The 16,381-nt window shown below is 38.1% G+C and overlaps 1 protein-coding gene across 2 annotated transcripts in view; it reads right to left on the reverse strand.

Annotated features, from left to right (window-relative positions):
• KANK3 (KN motif and ankyrin repeat domains 3) overlaps window positions 1–16,381 on the reverse strand; it is a 188,049-nt gene that overhangs the window by 32,721 nt on the left and 138,947 nt on the right. For both annotated transcript variants that reach the window (XM_053703008.1, XM_053703007.1), the window contains exons 5-6: window positions 9,622–9,721; window positions 8,553–8,795 (exon numbers count right to left, since the gene is read on the reverse strand). In XM_053703008.1, the coding sequence (XP_053558983.1) occupies window positions 8,553–8,795; window positions 9,622–9,721 (343 nt within the window). The remainder of the gene's footprint in view (window positions 1–8,552; window positions 8,796–9,621; window positions 9,722–16,381) is intronic.

Below are 16,381 nucleotides of genomic sequence, written 5' to 3' on the forward strand. Positions count from 1 at the left end.
TCTGCTTAGTATGGCTACTGCAGCTGAAGTAATGCTCAAGGTACTTTTATCGACTTTCAGGGATCATCTTTCTGAAGGACTTGAAATCTCAACCGTCCTTGAGTCCCCTGTGAGCTGGGAAAAAGATAGCCTTCTGGAAAATCTGCTAATGGACCTTTTGTGGAAAGTGGGAGTCTAGCTCTATTGAAAGACATAAGGCTATGCCTTACCTTTTTTTTATAGATATGGAAGACAACTTAGGACAAACAGATGATGTGCTAGAGTAGAGCCCAGTTGGTCTAATGGAATTGTCTTGTTCCTGCTTTGATGTTGCTTGAGGAGCATAACAGCGTTCGGGCAAATGTTGAGAACGCCTACTCAGCATTTACGCACGTTAGTTCTGATGGTGGCATGGAGCTCATAGATGACACTAGGTTTGATGAAGGGCTGGTGCCACATGCAGTAACTTCACAATGAAACATTTGTATGCTATCCATTAGTCTGCTGGAGAGATCTGCTTTCCCTTATCTGACTGTACTACAGAGGTCTGAGCAGTTGAAGTTTTGGAGGTGACTCAGAGGTGGACAATACTTAGAGGAATCCCTTTACTTTACTCATTAAAACTACATGGAAGATATAAGTTCCTCAACCTGAACTGCAGCTATACTAATCTTCAGATCTGGCATTGGTTAACTGTAACTGAGATGTTTGTACCTTGAATGGGTGCCCTGTTTTAGTTTAATCTCCATTTTTTTAATGACAATCCTTCTGTCTGATATACCATTTAATTAGTCACACTATTTTGTTCTTCAGAACAAACTTCTAGTGCCCTGGATTGCACTTTTAAAATATTTTGATACATCACCTCCTCTTGCAAGAGTGGACTCTGCTGGCAAATATAATACCGCTGTCGTTTTATACTGTATAAATGCAGATTCTTATGTTTTCACTAATGATAATATGTTTATATAAAAGTCAATGCCAACTCTAATGTTTGGTTTAGCTTGCTCTATATAGATGCTAAAAAGCTTGATGTAGGCTTACTACTAGGGGTCCCTTTGTTAACCCATACATTTATATGCAGTATTATGTTGTCTTTCCCTGTTTCAACAATGGTCCACAAATTCACTCACTAAAGGTGGCAATAGTATTTAACTTAACCCCTTGATGACCAATTATGGAATTATTCCGTTATGGAACCATTGAACAAACTGAAGCTGTGTTCTTAAGGGTTTAAAAATAGTTTTATCAGTGACAACTTATCTCTGCCCAATATAGTTCCAAGTGTGTCAGTAATATGGTTGTCCTCCATTCAGCTTAATTGGCCTACGACTGACTATACATATATAGCATTTTTCTGGCCTGTTTAATTATGTAGCCTATTGTTCATGTTCTATGCCTTGTTGTATCTTCTATTCTACTGCTGAAATTAGATATTGAATAAGATAGATGTCTATGTGTTTTAGTCTATATGAGTAAGACCAAAAGTGACTAAATTCTATAATATATGTTCTCCTTACAGGTGTCCTTGTACTTTATAACAGTCTTTCACAGGGAGTCTCACATTCTCTTTCTTCCACCTCAGGTCTCAGCAGAAAACCTCAGAAGAAAAGGCCAGCAATAGTGCAATTTAGCTTAGCAAACAGCCTGCGCTGAAAGGAACATACTCACCGGGATACGTAAAGGAATTGAAGATTTTATTCAGGAAATACCGGAATCATTGATGACAGTAATTTCCAGCTTTAATAAAAACAGAATTTATGCTTACCTGATAAATTACTTTCTCCAACGGTGTGTCCGGTCCACGGCGTCATCCTTACTTGTGGGAATATCTCTTCCCCAACAGGAAATGGCAAAGAGTCCCAGCAAAGCTGGCCACATAGTCCCTCCTAGGCTCCGCCCACCCCAGTCATTCGACCGACGGACAGAAGGAAATATATAGGAGAAACCATATGGTACCGTGGTGACTGTAGTTAGAGAAAATAATTCATCAGACCTGATTAAAAAACCAGGGCGGGCCGTGGACCGGACACACCGTTGGAGAAAGTAATTTAGGTAAGCATAAATTCTGTTTTCTCCAACATTGGTGTGTCCGGTCCACGGCGTCATCCTTACTTGTGGGAACCAATACCAAAGCTTTAGGACACGGATGAAGGGAGGGAGCAAATCAGGTTACCTAAACGGAAGGCACCACGGCTTGCAATACCTTTCTCCCAAAAATAGCCTCCGAAGAAGCAAAAGTATCAAATTTGTAAAATTTGGCAAAAGTGTGCAGTGAAGACCAAGTCGCTGCCTTACATATCTGGTCAACAGAAGCCTCGTTCTTGAAGGCCCATGTGGAAGCCACAGCCCTAGTGGAGTGAGCTGTGATTCTTTCAGGAGGCTGCCGTCCGGCAGTCTCATAAGCCAATCGGATGATGCTTTTAAGCAAAAAGGAAAGAGAGGTAGAAGTCGCTTTTTGACCTCTCCTTTTACCAGAATAGACAACAAACAAAGAAGATGTTTGTCTGAAATCTTTTGTAGCCTCTAAATAGAATTTTAGAGCACGGACTACGTCCAAATTGTGTAACAAACGTTCCTTCTTTGTAACTGGATTCGGACATAAAGAAGGTACAACTATCTCCTGGTTAATATTCTTGTTAGAAACAACCTTTGGAAGAAAACCAGGCTTAGTACGCAAAACCACCTTATCTGCATGGAACACCAGATAGGGCGGAGAACACTGCAGAGCAGATAACTCTGAAACTCTTCTAGCAGAAGAAATAGCAACCAAAAACAAAACTTTCCAAGATAGTAACTTAATATCTATGGAATGTAAAGGTTCAAATGGAACCCCTTGAAGAACTGAAAGAACTAGATTTAGACTCCAGGGAAGAGTCAAAGGTCTGTAAACAGGCTTGATCCTAACCAGAGCCTGAACAAATGCTTGAACATCTGGCACAGCTGCCAGTCTTTTGTGTAGTAAGACAGATAAAGCAGAGATCTGTCCCTTTAGAGAACTTGCAGATAATCCTTTCTCCAAACCTTCCTGTAGAAAGGAGAGAATCTTAGGAATTTTTATCTTATTCCATGGGAATCCTTTGGATTCACACCAACAGATATATCTTTTCCATATTTTATGGTAAATCTTTCTAGTTACCGGTTTTCTGGCCTGAACCAGAGTATCTATCACAGAATCTGAAAACCCACGCTTTGATAGAATCAAGCGTTCAATCTCCAAGCCGTCAGCTGGAGGGAGACCAGATTTGGATGTTCGAATGGACCCTGAACAAGAAGGTCCTGTCTCAAAGGTAGCTTCCACGGTGGAACCGATGACATATTCACCAGGTCTGCATACCAAGTCCTGCGTGGCCACGCAGGAGCTATCAAGATCACCGAGGCCCTCTCCTGTTTGATCCTGGCTACCAGCCTGGGAATGAGAGGAAACGGTGGAAATACATAAGCTAGGTTGAAGGTCCAAGGTGCTACTAGTGCATCTACAAGAGTCGCCTTGGGATCCCTGGATCTGGACCCGTAGCAAGGAACCTTGAAGTTCTGACGAGACGCCATCAGATCCATGTCTGGAATGCCCCATAATTGAGTTAGTTGGGCAAAGATCTCCGGGTGGAGTCCCCACTCCCCCGGATGGAATGTCTGAATACTCAGATAATCCGCTTCCCAGTTTTCCACACCTGGGATGTGGATCGCAGATAGGTGGCAGGAGTGATCCTCCGCCCATTGAATTATTTTGGTCACTTCTTTCATCGCCAGGGAACTCCTTGTTCCCCCCTGATGATTGATATACGCAACAGTCGTCATGTTGTCTGATTGGAATCTTATGAATCTGGCCTTTGCTAGCTGAGGCCAAGCCCTGAGAGCATTGAAGATCGCTCTTAGTTCCAGAATGTTTATAGGGAGAAGAGACTCTTCCCGAGACCATAGTCCCTGAGCTTTCAGGGATTCCCAGACCGCACCCCAGCCCACTAGACTGGCGTTGGTCGTGACAATGACCCACTCTGGTCTGCGGAAGCTCATTCCCTGGGATAGATGGTCCAGGGTCAGCCACCAACGGAGTGAATCTCTGGTCTTCTGATCTACTTGAATCATTGGAGACAAGTCTGTATAGTCCCCATTCCACTGTTTGAGCATGCACAGTTGTAATGGTCTTAGATGAATTCGTGCAAAAGGAACTATGTCCATTGCTGCAACCATCAACCCTACTACTTCCATGCACTGCGCTATGGAAGGACGTGGAACAGAATGAAGAACTTGACAAGCGCTTAGAAGTTTTGACTTTCTGACCTCTGTCAGAAAAATCCTCATTTCTAAGGAATCTATTATTGTTCCCAAGAAGGGAACTCTTGTTGACGGAGACAGAGAACTCTTTTCTATGTTCACCTTCCATCCGTGTGATCTGAGAAAGGCCAGAACGATGTCTGTATGAGCCTTTGCTTTTGACAGGGACGACGCTTGTATTAGAATGTCGTCCAAGTAAGGTACTACTGCAATGCCCCTCGGTCTTAGAACCGCTAGAAGGGACCCTAGTACCTTTGTGAAAATCCTTGGAGCAGTGGCTAACCCGAATGGGGGAGCCACAAACTGGTAATGTTTGTCCAGAAAGGCGAACCTTAGGAACTGATGATGTTCTTTGTGGATAGGAATATGTAGGTACGCATCCTTTAGATCCACGGTAGTCATAAATTGACCTTCCTGGATAGTGGGTAGAATCGTTCGAATGGTTTCCATCTTGAACGATGGTACCCTGAGAAATTTGTTTAGGATCTTCAAGTCCAAAATTGGTCTGAAAGTTCCCTCTTTTTTGGGAACTACGAACAGATTTGAATAAAATCCCATTCCTTGTTCCTTTAGTGGAACTGGGTGTATCACTCCCATCTTTAACAGGTCTTCTACACAATGTAAGAACGCCTGTCTCTTTATTTGGTTTAAGGATAAGTGAGACATGTGGAACCTTCCCCTTGGGGGTAGTTCCCTGAATTCCAGAAGATAACCCTGAGAAACTATTTCTAGTGCCCAGGTATCCTGAACATCTCTTGCCCAAGCCTGAGCAAAGAGAGAGAGTCTGCCCCCTACTAGATCCGGTCCCGGATCGGGGGCTACTCCTTCATGCTGTTTTGTTAGCAGCAGCAGGCTTCTTGGCCTGCTTACCCTTGTTCCAGCCTTGCATCGGTTTCCAGGCTGGTTTGGGTTGTGAGGCATTACCCTCTTGCTTAGAGGATGCAGAATTAGAGGCCGGTCCGTTCCTGAAATTGCGAAAGGAACGAAAATTAGACTTATTCTTGGCCTTGAAAGGCCTATCTTGTGGAAGGGCGTGGCCCTTTCCCCCAGTGATGTCTGAGATAATCTCTTTCAATTCTGGTCCAAATAGAGTTTTACCTTTGAGAGGGATGTTAAGCAATTTTGTCTTGGATGACACATCCGCTGACCAAGACTTTAGCCAAAGCGCTCTGCGCGCCACGATTGCAAACCCTGAATTTTTTGCCGCTAATCTAGCTAATTGCAAAGCGGCATCTAAAATAAAAGAGTTAGCCAACTTAAGTGCGTGAACTCTGTCCATAACCTCCTCATATGGAGTCTCTCTACTGAGCGACTTTTCTAGTTCCTCGAACCAGAACCACGCTGCTGTAGTGACAGGAACAATGTACGAAATGGGTTGTAGAAGGTAACCTTGCTGTACAAAAATCTTTTTAAGCAAACCCTCCAATTTTTTATCCATAGGATCTTTGAAAGCACAACTATCCTCGATAGGAATAGTAGTGCGCTTGTTTAGAGTAGAAACTGCCCCCTCGACCTTAGGGACTGTCTGCCATAAGTCCTTTCTGGGGTCGACCATAGGAAATAATTTCTTAAATATAGGAGGGGGAACAAAAGGTATGCCGGGCTTTTCCCACTCCTTATTCACTATGTCCGCCACCCGCTTGGGTATAGGAAAAGCGTCGGGGTGCACCGGAACCGCTAGGAACTTGTCCATCTTGCATAATTTCTCTGGAATGACCAAGTTGTCACAATCATCCAGAGTAGATAACACCTTCTTAAGCAGTGCGCGGAGATGTTCTAATTTAAATTTAAATGTCACAACATCAGGTTCAGCTTGTTGAGAAATTTTTCCTGAATCTGAAATTTCCCCATCTGACAAAACCTCTCTCATGGCCACTTCAGATTGGTGTGAGGGTATGACAGAACAATTATCATCAGCGCCCTCCTGCTCTTCAGTGTTTAAAACAGAGCAATCGCGCTTTCTCTGATATGTAGGCATTTTGGATAAAATATTTGCTATGGAGTTATCCATTACAGCCGTCAATTGTTGCATGGTAATAAGCATTGGCGCGCTAGATGTACTAGGGGCCTCCTGCGTGGGCAAAACTGGTGTAGACACAGTAGGAGATGATGTAGTATCATGTTTACTCCCCTCATCTGAGGAATCATCTTGGGCAATTTCATTATCTGTGGCAGTACTGTCCTTACTTTGTTTGGACGCTATGGCACAATTATCACACAAATTTAAATGGGGAGACACATTGGCTTTCATACATATAGAACATAGCTTATCCGAAGGCACAGACATGTTAAACAGGCTTAAACTTGTCAATAAAGCACAAAAAACGTTTTAAAACAAAACCGTTACTGTCTCTTTAAATTTTAAACAGAAAACACTTTATTACTGAATATGTGAAAAAGTATGAAGGAATTGTTCAAAAATTACCAAAATTTCACCACAGTGTCTTAAAGCATTAAGAGTATTGCACACCAATTTTCAGAGCTTTAACCCTTAAAATAACGGAACCGGAGCCGTTTACAAATTTAACCCCTATACAGTCCCAGCTATAGCCTTTGCTGTGACCTAACCAAGCCCAGAGGGGAATACGATACCAAGTGACGCCTTCTAGAAACTTTTCCAGCTACTTTCAGATCCTCACACATGCATCTGCATGTCTAGCTCTCAAAAAACAACTGCGCAGTAATGGCACGAAAATGAGGCTCAGCCTACAACTGGGAAGGCCCTCCCTGACTGGAAAAGGTGTCTAACATAGTGCCTGCCGTTAAAAAACGTTCCCCAAGTTTATAAATGAGAATTATCAGCATAAACATGTATAAAATGCCCAAATAAAGCAATCGATTTAGCCCATAAAAGTGTCTACCAGTTTTATAGCCCATATTAAGCCCTTTATTCTGTTTGCTTGACTAAGAAAATGGCTTACCGGTCCCCATGAGGGGAAATGACAGCCTTCCAGCATTACATGGTCTTGTTAGAAATATGGCTAGTCATACCTTAAGCAGAAAAGTCTGCTAACTGTTTCCCCCAACTGAAGTTACTTCATCTCAACAGTCCTATGTGGAAACAGCAATCGATTTTAGTTACTGTCTGCTAAAATCATCTTCCTCTCACAAACAGAAATCTTCATCCTTTTCTGTTTCAGAGTAAATAGTACATACCAGCACTATTTTAAAATAACAAACACTTGATAGAAGAATAAAAAACTACATTTAAACACCAAAAAACTCTAAACCATCTCCGTGGAGATGTTGCCTGTGCAACGGCAAAGAGAATGACTGGGGTGGGCGGAGCCTAGGAGGGACTATGTGGCCAGCTTTGCTGGGACTCTTTGCCATTTCCTGTTGGGGAAAAGATATTCCCACAAGTAAGGATGACGCCGTGGACCGGACACACCAATGTTGGAGAAATCCAATATAAAGCTCAAAATATGAATTAAAAAGCTCAACCGGTTTCAGCAGACATAGCTGCTTTTTTCAAGAGCAGTTAAAAGGTAAAAGAGCTATTTTTTCATAGTGATTTTACAGCTCTTGAAAAAGGCAGCTATGTCTGCTGAAACCGGTTTAGCTTTTTTATTTATATTTTGAGGAAATTTTTCTTCACTTTCTCACTTTTTATGAGCCTCTAATACATATGATTGGTGTTACCCTTAATAGCTATTATTTTGTTATATATTCTGGGTTCATCTAAAAGTATATATAACCAACCTGCTATATTTATATTTCTACTTGATAGTTTTGGTATTTATGATGATAAAAGTCCAAAAGTGACTAATATTAGTTTGTGGAGGCTCAAATTTTGAGTTTTATAGTGCTTTAATGCAGAAAATATGTGGACATAATTTATTTGTTTATTTGCTTAAGCAACACTTTTGTGAGTTTTCTTTGTTTAAACAAATATTCACAAGAATATTGTATACCTTTTGAGAATATGTATTGTGATGATTATGGTGTCAACATTGCTTCTCTGATATGTAAGTTTTAGGGTTGGGAAACTGAATGACAATGCTTTAATGTAATATCAATAAAAATTATTCCAACAACAACAAAAAAATCTGTAGCAAAAATACAAGGTTTTATTTTACACTAGAATGTCTCTATAAGGAACTTGAAATTATGTTGTATACATATCTATATACCATCAAAGAATACATTTTGGAAAGAGGTAAAGAAAACCTTCAAATATTATGTTATACAAAAACCTTTGCTATATCATTTATTTATTTATACAAAATAATATATAAATCATATAAATGGCCATTCTTAAATGCGACTAAAGCGCTGTTACCAATAAGCAGACTTACTCCTCCTTGGCATCTCGTTTGGATGACCTTTCATTATTCTCTTTCCTTTTTCTCACACTTCCTTTTTCTGCCATAAGGCCTTCTTCAATATCACTGTCACTGTCATTCATGTTCACGTTCATTTCTTCCTCTGATGTCTCCACGTAGTTCACTTCCTCACTGTCAGAGCTGTCCTCAGATACTTTGTCTGAGGAGCTTTCCTCATCGTTGTCACTAGAATCTTCACTTGACGTACTCTCGTACCTATTCAATGATAAAATGCACCATTAGCAACAGAATTTGTTGAGCCTCAGCTTAGCCTGCAATAGATAAAAATGAAATGATAAATCTAATAGCTTGCAGGAAGAGTATATTGAGGTTTAAAACTGCATTTTGCAATAGACATATTGGTAATATATCTTGATAACCTGAAATGATAGTCATAGATGGAAATGAAATGGCTAAAAAGTTAATCATCACCAAAGATGGAGAGCATACTTGATGGAAACTTGCACTTATGTTTCCTCAAATTACTATATTTTTTATGCTTTTTGTTTTCACCGATTTTCCTATTCCCCAGAAGAAAAGGACCCTTGCTAACTATTCACAAGCAATTCCATATGGATCTGGTATGAAGATGCATTGTTGTTCACACATAGGTGATAGGATAAAGATGAAACAAAGGTCTCCCCTATGTTCTTGCTTAATCTCTTCCCTTAAGGTTTAGCACTAATTATGCTCAGTTAATTAATTATAATTTATTAATACAAACAGCAGTTTTATAACTATGTTAGACATTTGCAAAAACAGCAGGTGGCAGCAATGTTTCCTGTCATTTACTGCTCCAAAAATGTGCACCCTACCTATCTAGATATCTCTTCAACAAAGAATACAATGGGAACCAAGTAAATTTAATAATCAAAGTAAAACGAAACCTTTATAAAAATTGTATGCTCTGTCTGAATCACTAAAGAAAAACCTAAACATTTACAGTATATTCTTTTCCTCTTCTTTGTAAACTGTGTCATTTATGAAGAAATTAACACACATACACACAAAAACAAAAACCATAATAATATACCAAACGTACTCTCCATTTAATATGCCAACAAACTGCAGACTTTTCTTTCCTCGGTTCAACTGGCCTTTTGAAATACCATCTTTGTTCTTCATGATTGATTTCAGAACACCTAGAAACAAGCAACAACATACAGAGAGGGTTACAAAATGTCTCCATCATTTGAAAGATATAATGATGATCTTATCATATTGTATCAGCTACATTAAAGGGACATTAAACACTAAATAAATGCTAGATAGAATGAAGCATTCAAAGAAAAGATTAGTCTGAGAATAACATGCAGATGTATTTTTTTTAAAGTTTCATTAGCTGTTTAAATATTGACAAAATAAGTGTAAGTTATAAATGTTAGTTTCTATAAAACAATGTTGTAACTTAGGTTACCTTCTCTGTTGTGGCCAATTAGGGACAGCTATAAATAGGTTACTAGAGGGTGCAGCCAATGGCTGTGTGGATTATAACAGTGTTCTGCACTTCCATTTCTAACAGGAACTGAAAAGCTCACAGTTTCAGAATGGAATTACAGTAAAATGGGACAAAATAATGTATCATTTTATATTACCTTCTCAAAGTGTTTAATGTCTCTTTAAGTTCAAAGAATTAGTTGTGTCTTATGTACAAAAAAACCCCAAGAGTTTAAAAAGTCTGAATGGATCATTGAAATTGGCTACTTTAAATTCCAAGTCAGGTTTAAAGGGACAGTATACTGTAAAATAGTTTTTCCCTTAATGTGTTTACAATTGCTTTTTTTACCAACTGCAGAGTAAAAAATTTATGAAAATTAGCTTTTTAAGGTTTATTTGTGTATATTAAAGCTCTGATTTTGTGTTTTGAAGCCACAGCCTAATAAAATAGGTTGAGCTTGTAGGTATAATCAGACCTCATTACTGTATCACATTGTGTACATATACCTGCTTCTTTATCGTATATCTGTCCTTAAAACAATCACTAATACTTTGAGAGAAGGATGGAAAATAAACATTTTATTACCTTATCTCTGCTTTATCACACTGGGAGTGTAATTTCTTCTGCTGGCTGTGTTTACAAAGCTTATCTATAGCTGGGACCTGCGGCCACAAACTTTCAGAATAGGTGGGGATACCACATGCTAAATTAACAATTTCAAATGCCAATATAAGGGTAAAGGAGCTACTTGTAAACAATTTAATACACTCCAGCAGGTAAAGTGGATCATTGGGAACAAATTAAAGGGGAGAAATTTTTTGAGTAAACTGTCCCTTTAAGATGCAAATGGATTCTGTAGTTTAACAGAATTAAGCTAACATGAGCAAAAAAAAACAACAAATAATTTTTGTGTATTTTTTAAAGCCAATCATAACTTTTTTAAGACTTATGTATAAGAGTGGCAAATAGTGCAATGCAAATACAAGACTAATACCAAGAGATTGAAAGTTTTTTTTTTTTTTATTTGAGAAGAACAACTTAAAGGGCTATTACACTGCAAAATGACATGCCTTAATTCCTTACAGTGTATTATTTTAGCACTAGCAACTTTGCAAGTCTATGTGAATAACAACTGCAAATGAGTTAAACACCTCTTTAAATTACAGCTTGGGAGCTGCAGAGAACTATGGGTGGTGACCCAATCAGCAGCATCATTCTGATTTCCCAGTTGCACAACGTCGCTGCTGATTTGCTTACTAGTGCTAAAATGACACACTGTAATAAATTCAAGCATGTGATTTTTGATTTTGATCTATAATGGCCCTTTAAAGGACCAGTCAACACAGTAGATTTGCATAATCAATAAATGCAAGATAACAAGACAATGCAATAGCACTTAGTCTGAACTTCAAATGAGTAGTAATTTTTTTTTCTGACAATTTTAAAAGTTGTGTCTTTTTCCACTCCCCCTGTACCATGTGACAGCCATCAGCCAATCACAAATGCATACACGTACCATGTGACAGCAAACAGCCATTCACAAATGCATACACGCTTATTCTTGCACATGCTCAGTAGAAGCTGGTGACTCAAATATTTTAAATATAAAAAGACTGTGCACATTTTGTTAATGGAAGTAATTTGGAAAGTTGTTTAAAATTTCTATCTGAATCATGAATGTTTAATTTTTATTCAGTGTCCCTTTAAGATAGCTACATTTATTATAACACAGGACATTATGGTCAGTATTGCTGGACTAGAGAAAACCTAGAGGCCCTAGGAGTTTGATATAATAATCGAATGGAATGTCCTTGTTCAGCTCATAAGAATTTGTGGTGAAAGCTCCTAGAGTGTCTAGACCAGGGACGCCTAAACCTTTTTTTCTAGCTGAGGGCCAGGTCAGTAATAGCAGGATTAGCCACAGACCACATTACATTGTACCTACACTTATGCTAAAGATAACATTTTAACATAAAATTAGATTATAATCCCAATTTTAGTTAAACTTTACATAGGGATTATTTCACTTTAGACCGATTAATCATATATACTAATGTATGTATGTTATTTAAAATTAAATTATCTAATAGTTAACATTTTCATTTTTTGTTATATCGAGTGCTACAATGGGAGCTGCGTCTCCAATGTTTTTGTATCACTCTTTGTTATTAAATAAAGTTGGATTATGGCAAAAAAATAATCCATATATGATGTCACATAAATAAGCCTATTGTAATATGCTAATTAAAATAACAGGGGTTTACATAGGGATTTAGTTTCCTCTTAATTATTATTAAATGTAACTGTATATACTACTTACATTTACAAAGATTGGCACAAATACACATGACAGTAAAATATAAATGTCAAAATTTCACTTCTATTATCAAATTTACTTTGCTCTCTCTGTATCCTTTGTTGAAAAGCATATGTACATATCCTCAGCAGCAGCCATTCACTATTGGGAGCTTGCTGCTAATTGGTGGCTACAGACACATGCTTCTTGTCATTGGCTCACCAGATGTGTTCAGCTAGCTCCTAGCAGTGCATTACTGCTCTGCAGGTGACTTTAACTATGTGTTTAAACCCTTAGCAGGATTTAAATGCATATCTATGTATAAGCAATAGGGCAATAATAAAATGCTCTTACATATTAGAGCATTTTCTTTTTGCACTTTATGTTCCACTAATTATTTATCAACAAGTATGGAACTGCTATTTCAATAGCAAATGACTGTAGTGTGTGTTTTCTGCTCACTGGTGCTGGGGGCCACGAAGTGACCACAGAGGGCCAGATCTCTGCTTCTTCTTTGACCTCACTTTCCCATCAGCAGTCAAAACAAATATAAAAACAAGTCTAGAAACTTATATGTCGGATTCTGTCTGTAAAGGAATATTTAAATGCATAAATGGCATGATCTAATTTATTAGCATAAGTGACCAACACCCTATATATTTACCCTTATTGAGGGGTTAAACTCAATGCTTGTGGCTCCCAATATGTATTTTACCCATGTGTTTAACCCAGTTTTGCTGGTTAAACACACTGGGGTTGATCGTAAATCCTTAAAAAAAGCTTATGAAATTATTTTTCTACAAAAATCATTCAATAGACTTTTCAAAAGGATTGTGATCTACCTCGTTGGAATTAGATCATGTATATGTAATAGACAGACAGAGCAACAGGCTATTCCCTAGCTGTCGGAACCTCCCAACTGTCCCTATTTGAGGGACAGTCCCTGATTTTTAGCTCTGTCCCTCTGTGACAGCTATAGGCCCCTATTTACATCATTTCCTGTAACCCCACCCACAAAACCCCCACAAACTGCCCAGACACACTCACAATCCCGCCTACTAACCACATCTGATCCCTCCCCTCCCAACACAGCTCCACCCACAAAATGGTGATGGGCACCTATCAACCTCCTGTGTCTCCGATACTCGGCTACAAATGTTGGGAGGTTTGTATACATGAAATGAGCTGAAAGTTTTTCATTTCCTCTCACTGCAACTTGCAAAAAATGCCTTGGTTCAGACATTAAATAGTTTGGAAAAGAATATGATAAAATGTTTTTCAAAATCAGTTTTCTGGGCCTTAGGTTAAAGTAGAATTGCATAATTAACAAGTGCATAATAAAAGGACAATGCAATAACACCTACTCTGAATTTCAAATAAGCAGTAGATTTGTTTCTGACTAATTTTTTTCTCCCATTTTCCGGCCCCCTGTATCATGTGACAGACGTGAAAGACTGTGCAAAATGTGACAATGGAAGTAAATTGGAAAGTGTCTTAAAACTGCTGCTCTATCTGAATCATAAAAGTTTATTTTGACTTGAGTGTCCCTTTAAACAACTGTGGTTAACAACTCAATATTAAAAGGGACAGTAGGCTGTAAAATTGTTTTTATATGAATGTATTTTTAATGACTTGTACCACCTGCAGAGTATAAAATGTATGAGAAATTGCCATTTTCGGTTTATTTGTGTATATGAAGTAGCTGGTTTTGTGCTTTTAAACCACAGCCTATTACAATGGGTTGAGCTTCAGGTAATATCAGATCTCATTATTGTAATGCTCGTGGGATATTCCTCTATCAAACCAAACTTGGCCAGTAGTCTTCTTATCCCGGCGTCAAGTGGAGTGATAGGAAACATCCCAGAGCAGAGAACGTTTGTAAAATGAGGCAAGCAGTACTCACAGCAGGCAGGGCAGTCCTTAGCAACAATAAGAAGGAAATTCTGCAGTATAGCAGTTCAGGGTAAAGCAATAGAAGGACCAGGAACAGGCAGGAGTCAGCAACAAAGGGAAATCCAACAGTATAACAGTTTAGGGGTAAACCAATAGAATGGTCAGACAAGCAGAGTTCAGCAACAGTATATAAATCCAGCAGTTTAAGGCTTAACAGGCAGAGTGGTCAGGCAAGCAGAGTTCAGCAGTAGTATAACAATCCGGCAGTTTAGGGGTTAACAGGTAGAGTGGTCAGACAAGCAGAGGTCAGCAACAATAACAGTCCATCATACAGTAACAATAACACCCAGGAACACACTAAGTAACAACTATACTTGGGCAGTGCATGTAAGCACTGCAGGTACTTACATAGGCGCCGATTCGTGCCAAGGAGGGCACACAGGTGTACAATGGAGCGACACCTAGAATAGAGAGGAAGCGTGTGGCAATGACGTCATCGCTGCACGCTCTGAAGCACTACCTGTGTTTATGGCAACGGCCATAGCAACGAGTTACCACCTCCGCGTCTATGGCAACAGCCACATCGAGTAGCGGCGCGGCGGCGTGACAATTATGTTATCACTTTGTGTACACAGACTTTCTTCCTTATCTTATATTTGTCTGTAAATCAAAACTTAATACTTAGAGAGAACAATGGAAAATTATAATTTTATTACTTAAAGGGACATTAAACCCCCAAAAATGATTTCATGATTCAGACAGAGAATACAATTCTAAACAACATTCTAATGTACTTCTATTATCTAATTTGGTTCGTTCTTTAGATATCCTTAGTTAAAGAAATAGCAATGCACAAGGGTGAGCCATTCACATGAGGCATCTATGTGCAGCCACCAATCAGAAGCTACTGAGCCTATCTATATATGCTTTTCAGGAAAGAATATCAAGAGAATGAAGCAAATTAAATAATAAAAGTAAATTAGAAAGTTGTTTAAAATGGTATTCTCTATCTGAATCATGAAAGAAAAAAAAAGGGTTTATTGTCCCTTTAACTATCCTGCACCCCACTGGAAGTGTCATTTATTCTGCTGGCTGTTCTTATTTAGGCTTATCAATAGCCTAGACTACAGTATAGAAAATGTAAGTATAGGTAGGAATACCACAGGCTAAATCAGCTATTTCAAAGCCAAAATAATGGTAAAGGAACTACTTGTAAACAATTTAATACACTCTAGGTAAAAATTGATCATTGGGAACAATTTGAAGGGGAGAACATTTTTGGGTGAACTGTCTCTTTAACTTGCAATACAACTAATCAGCCTTCCCAAAAGTGTGCACAATTTTCTTATATACTGTATTTTTTTTTTTTTATTCTAAACCTGAAATGGTTTTAGTATGCAAATTCAATGAATGATATATATATATATATATATATATATATATATATATATATATATATATATATATATATATATATATATATATATATATATATATATATATATATATATATATATATATATATATAACACAACAAACAACCACTAGGTGGCAATATTGCTAAATGTGCTAACTGGTGCATTCAACTAAGCATAATTATTTCTAATCTTGAAAATTCATAGCCAAGGGCATTGAACACACTGTACATCCAATTGGCTTCATTATGTCTTTTGAGGCTTCTTCTTTTGCTCTATGAGCTTCCTTTTCTTTTTAAATAAAACCAAAATTATAGTGGAATAAAATTTCAGAGAATAGTTCTTGCCTGAAGCTGTTAGTATATAAACATTTAGCACTGGATTGCAAAATAATTTTGTAAAATTCATATAAAAGGGCCACTAAAGTCATAATAAAACGTTCATGAATCAGACAGAACACACAATTTTAAACAGCTTTTCAAATCACATTCATTATCTAAATATGCAATATTTTATATGCAAGATCCACAGAATATACATATATGCATTTATGACTGGCTGATGGCCGTCACATGATACCGCGGGGAGGAAAATAAAACAAATTTTGAAATTTGTAATAAAAAAATTACTACTTGTGTGAAATTCAAACTAAGTGCTTTTACATTGTCTATTTATTATGCATTTCTTGACTGTTATTGTAATGTGTTTAGTGGACATTGCAAAATGTACAAGGTTTTGCAAATCAAGAGCCTTTAAGGGA

The sequence above is a fragment of the Bombina bombina genome, chromosome 2 (genome assembly GCF_027579735.1).
Source record: "Bombina bombina isolate aBomBom1 chromosome 2, aBomBom1.pri, whole genome shotgun sequence".
Classification (NCBI taxonomy): domain Eukaryota; kingdom Metazoa; phylum Chordata; class Amphibia; order Anura; family Bombinatoridae; genus Bombina; species Bombina bombina.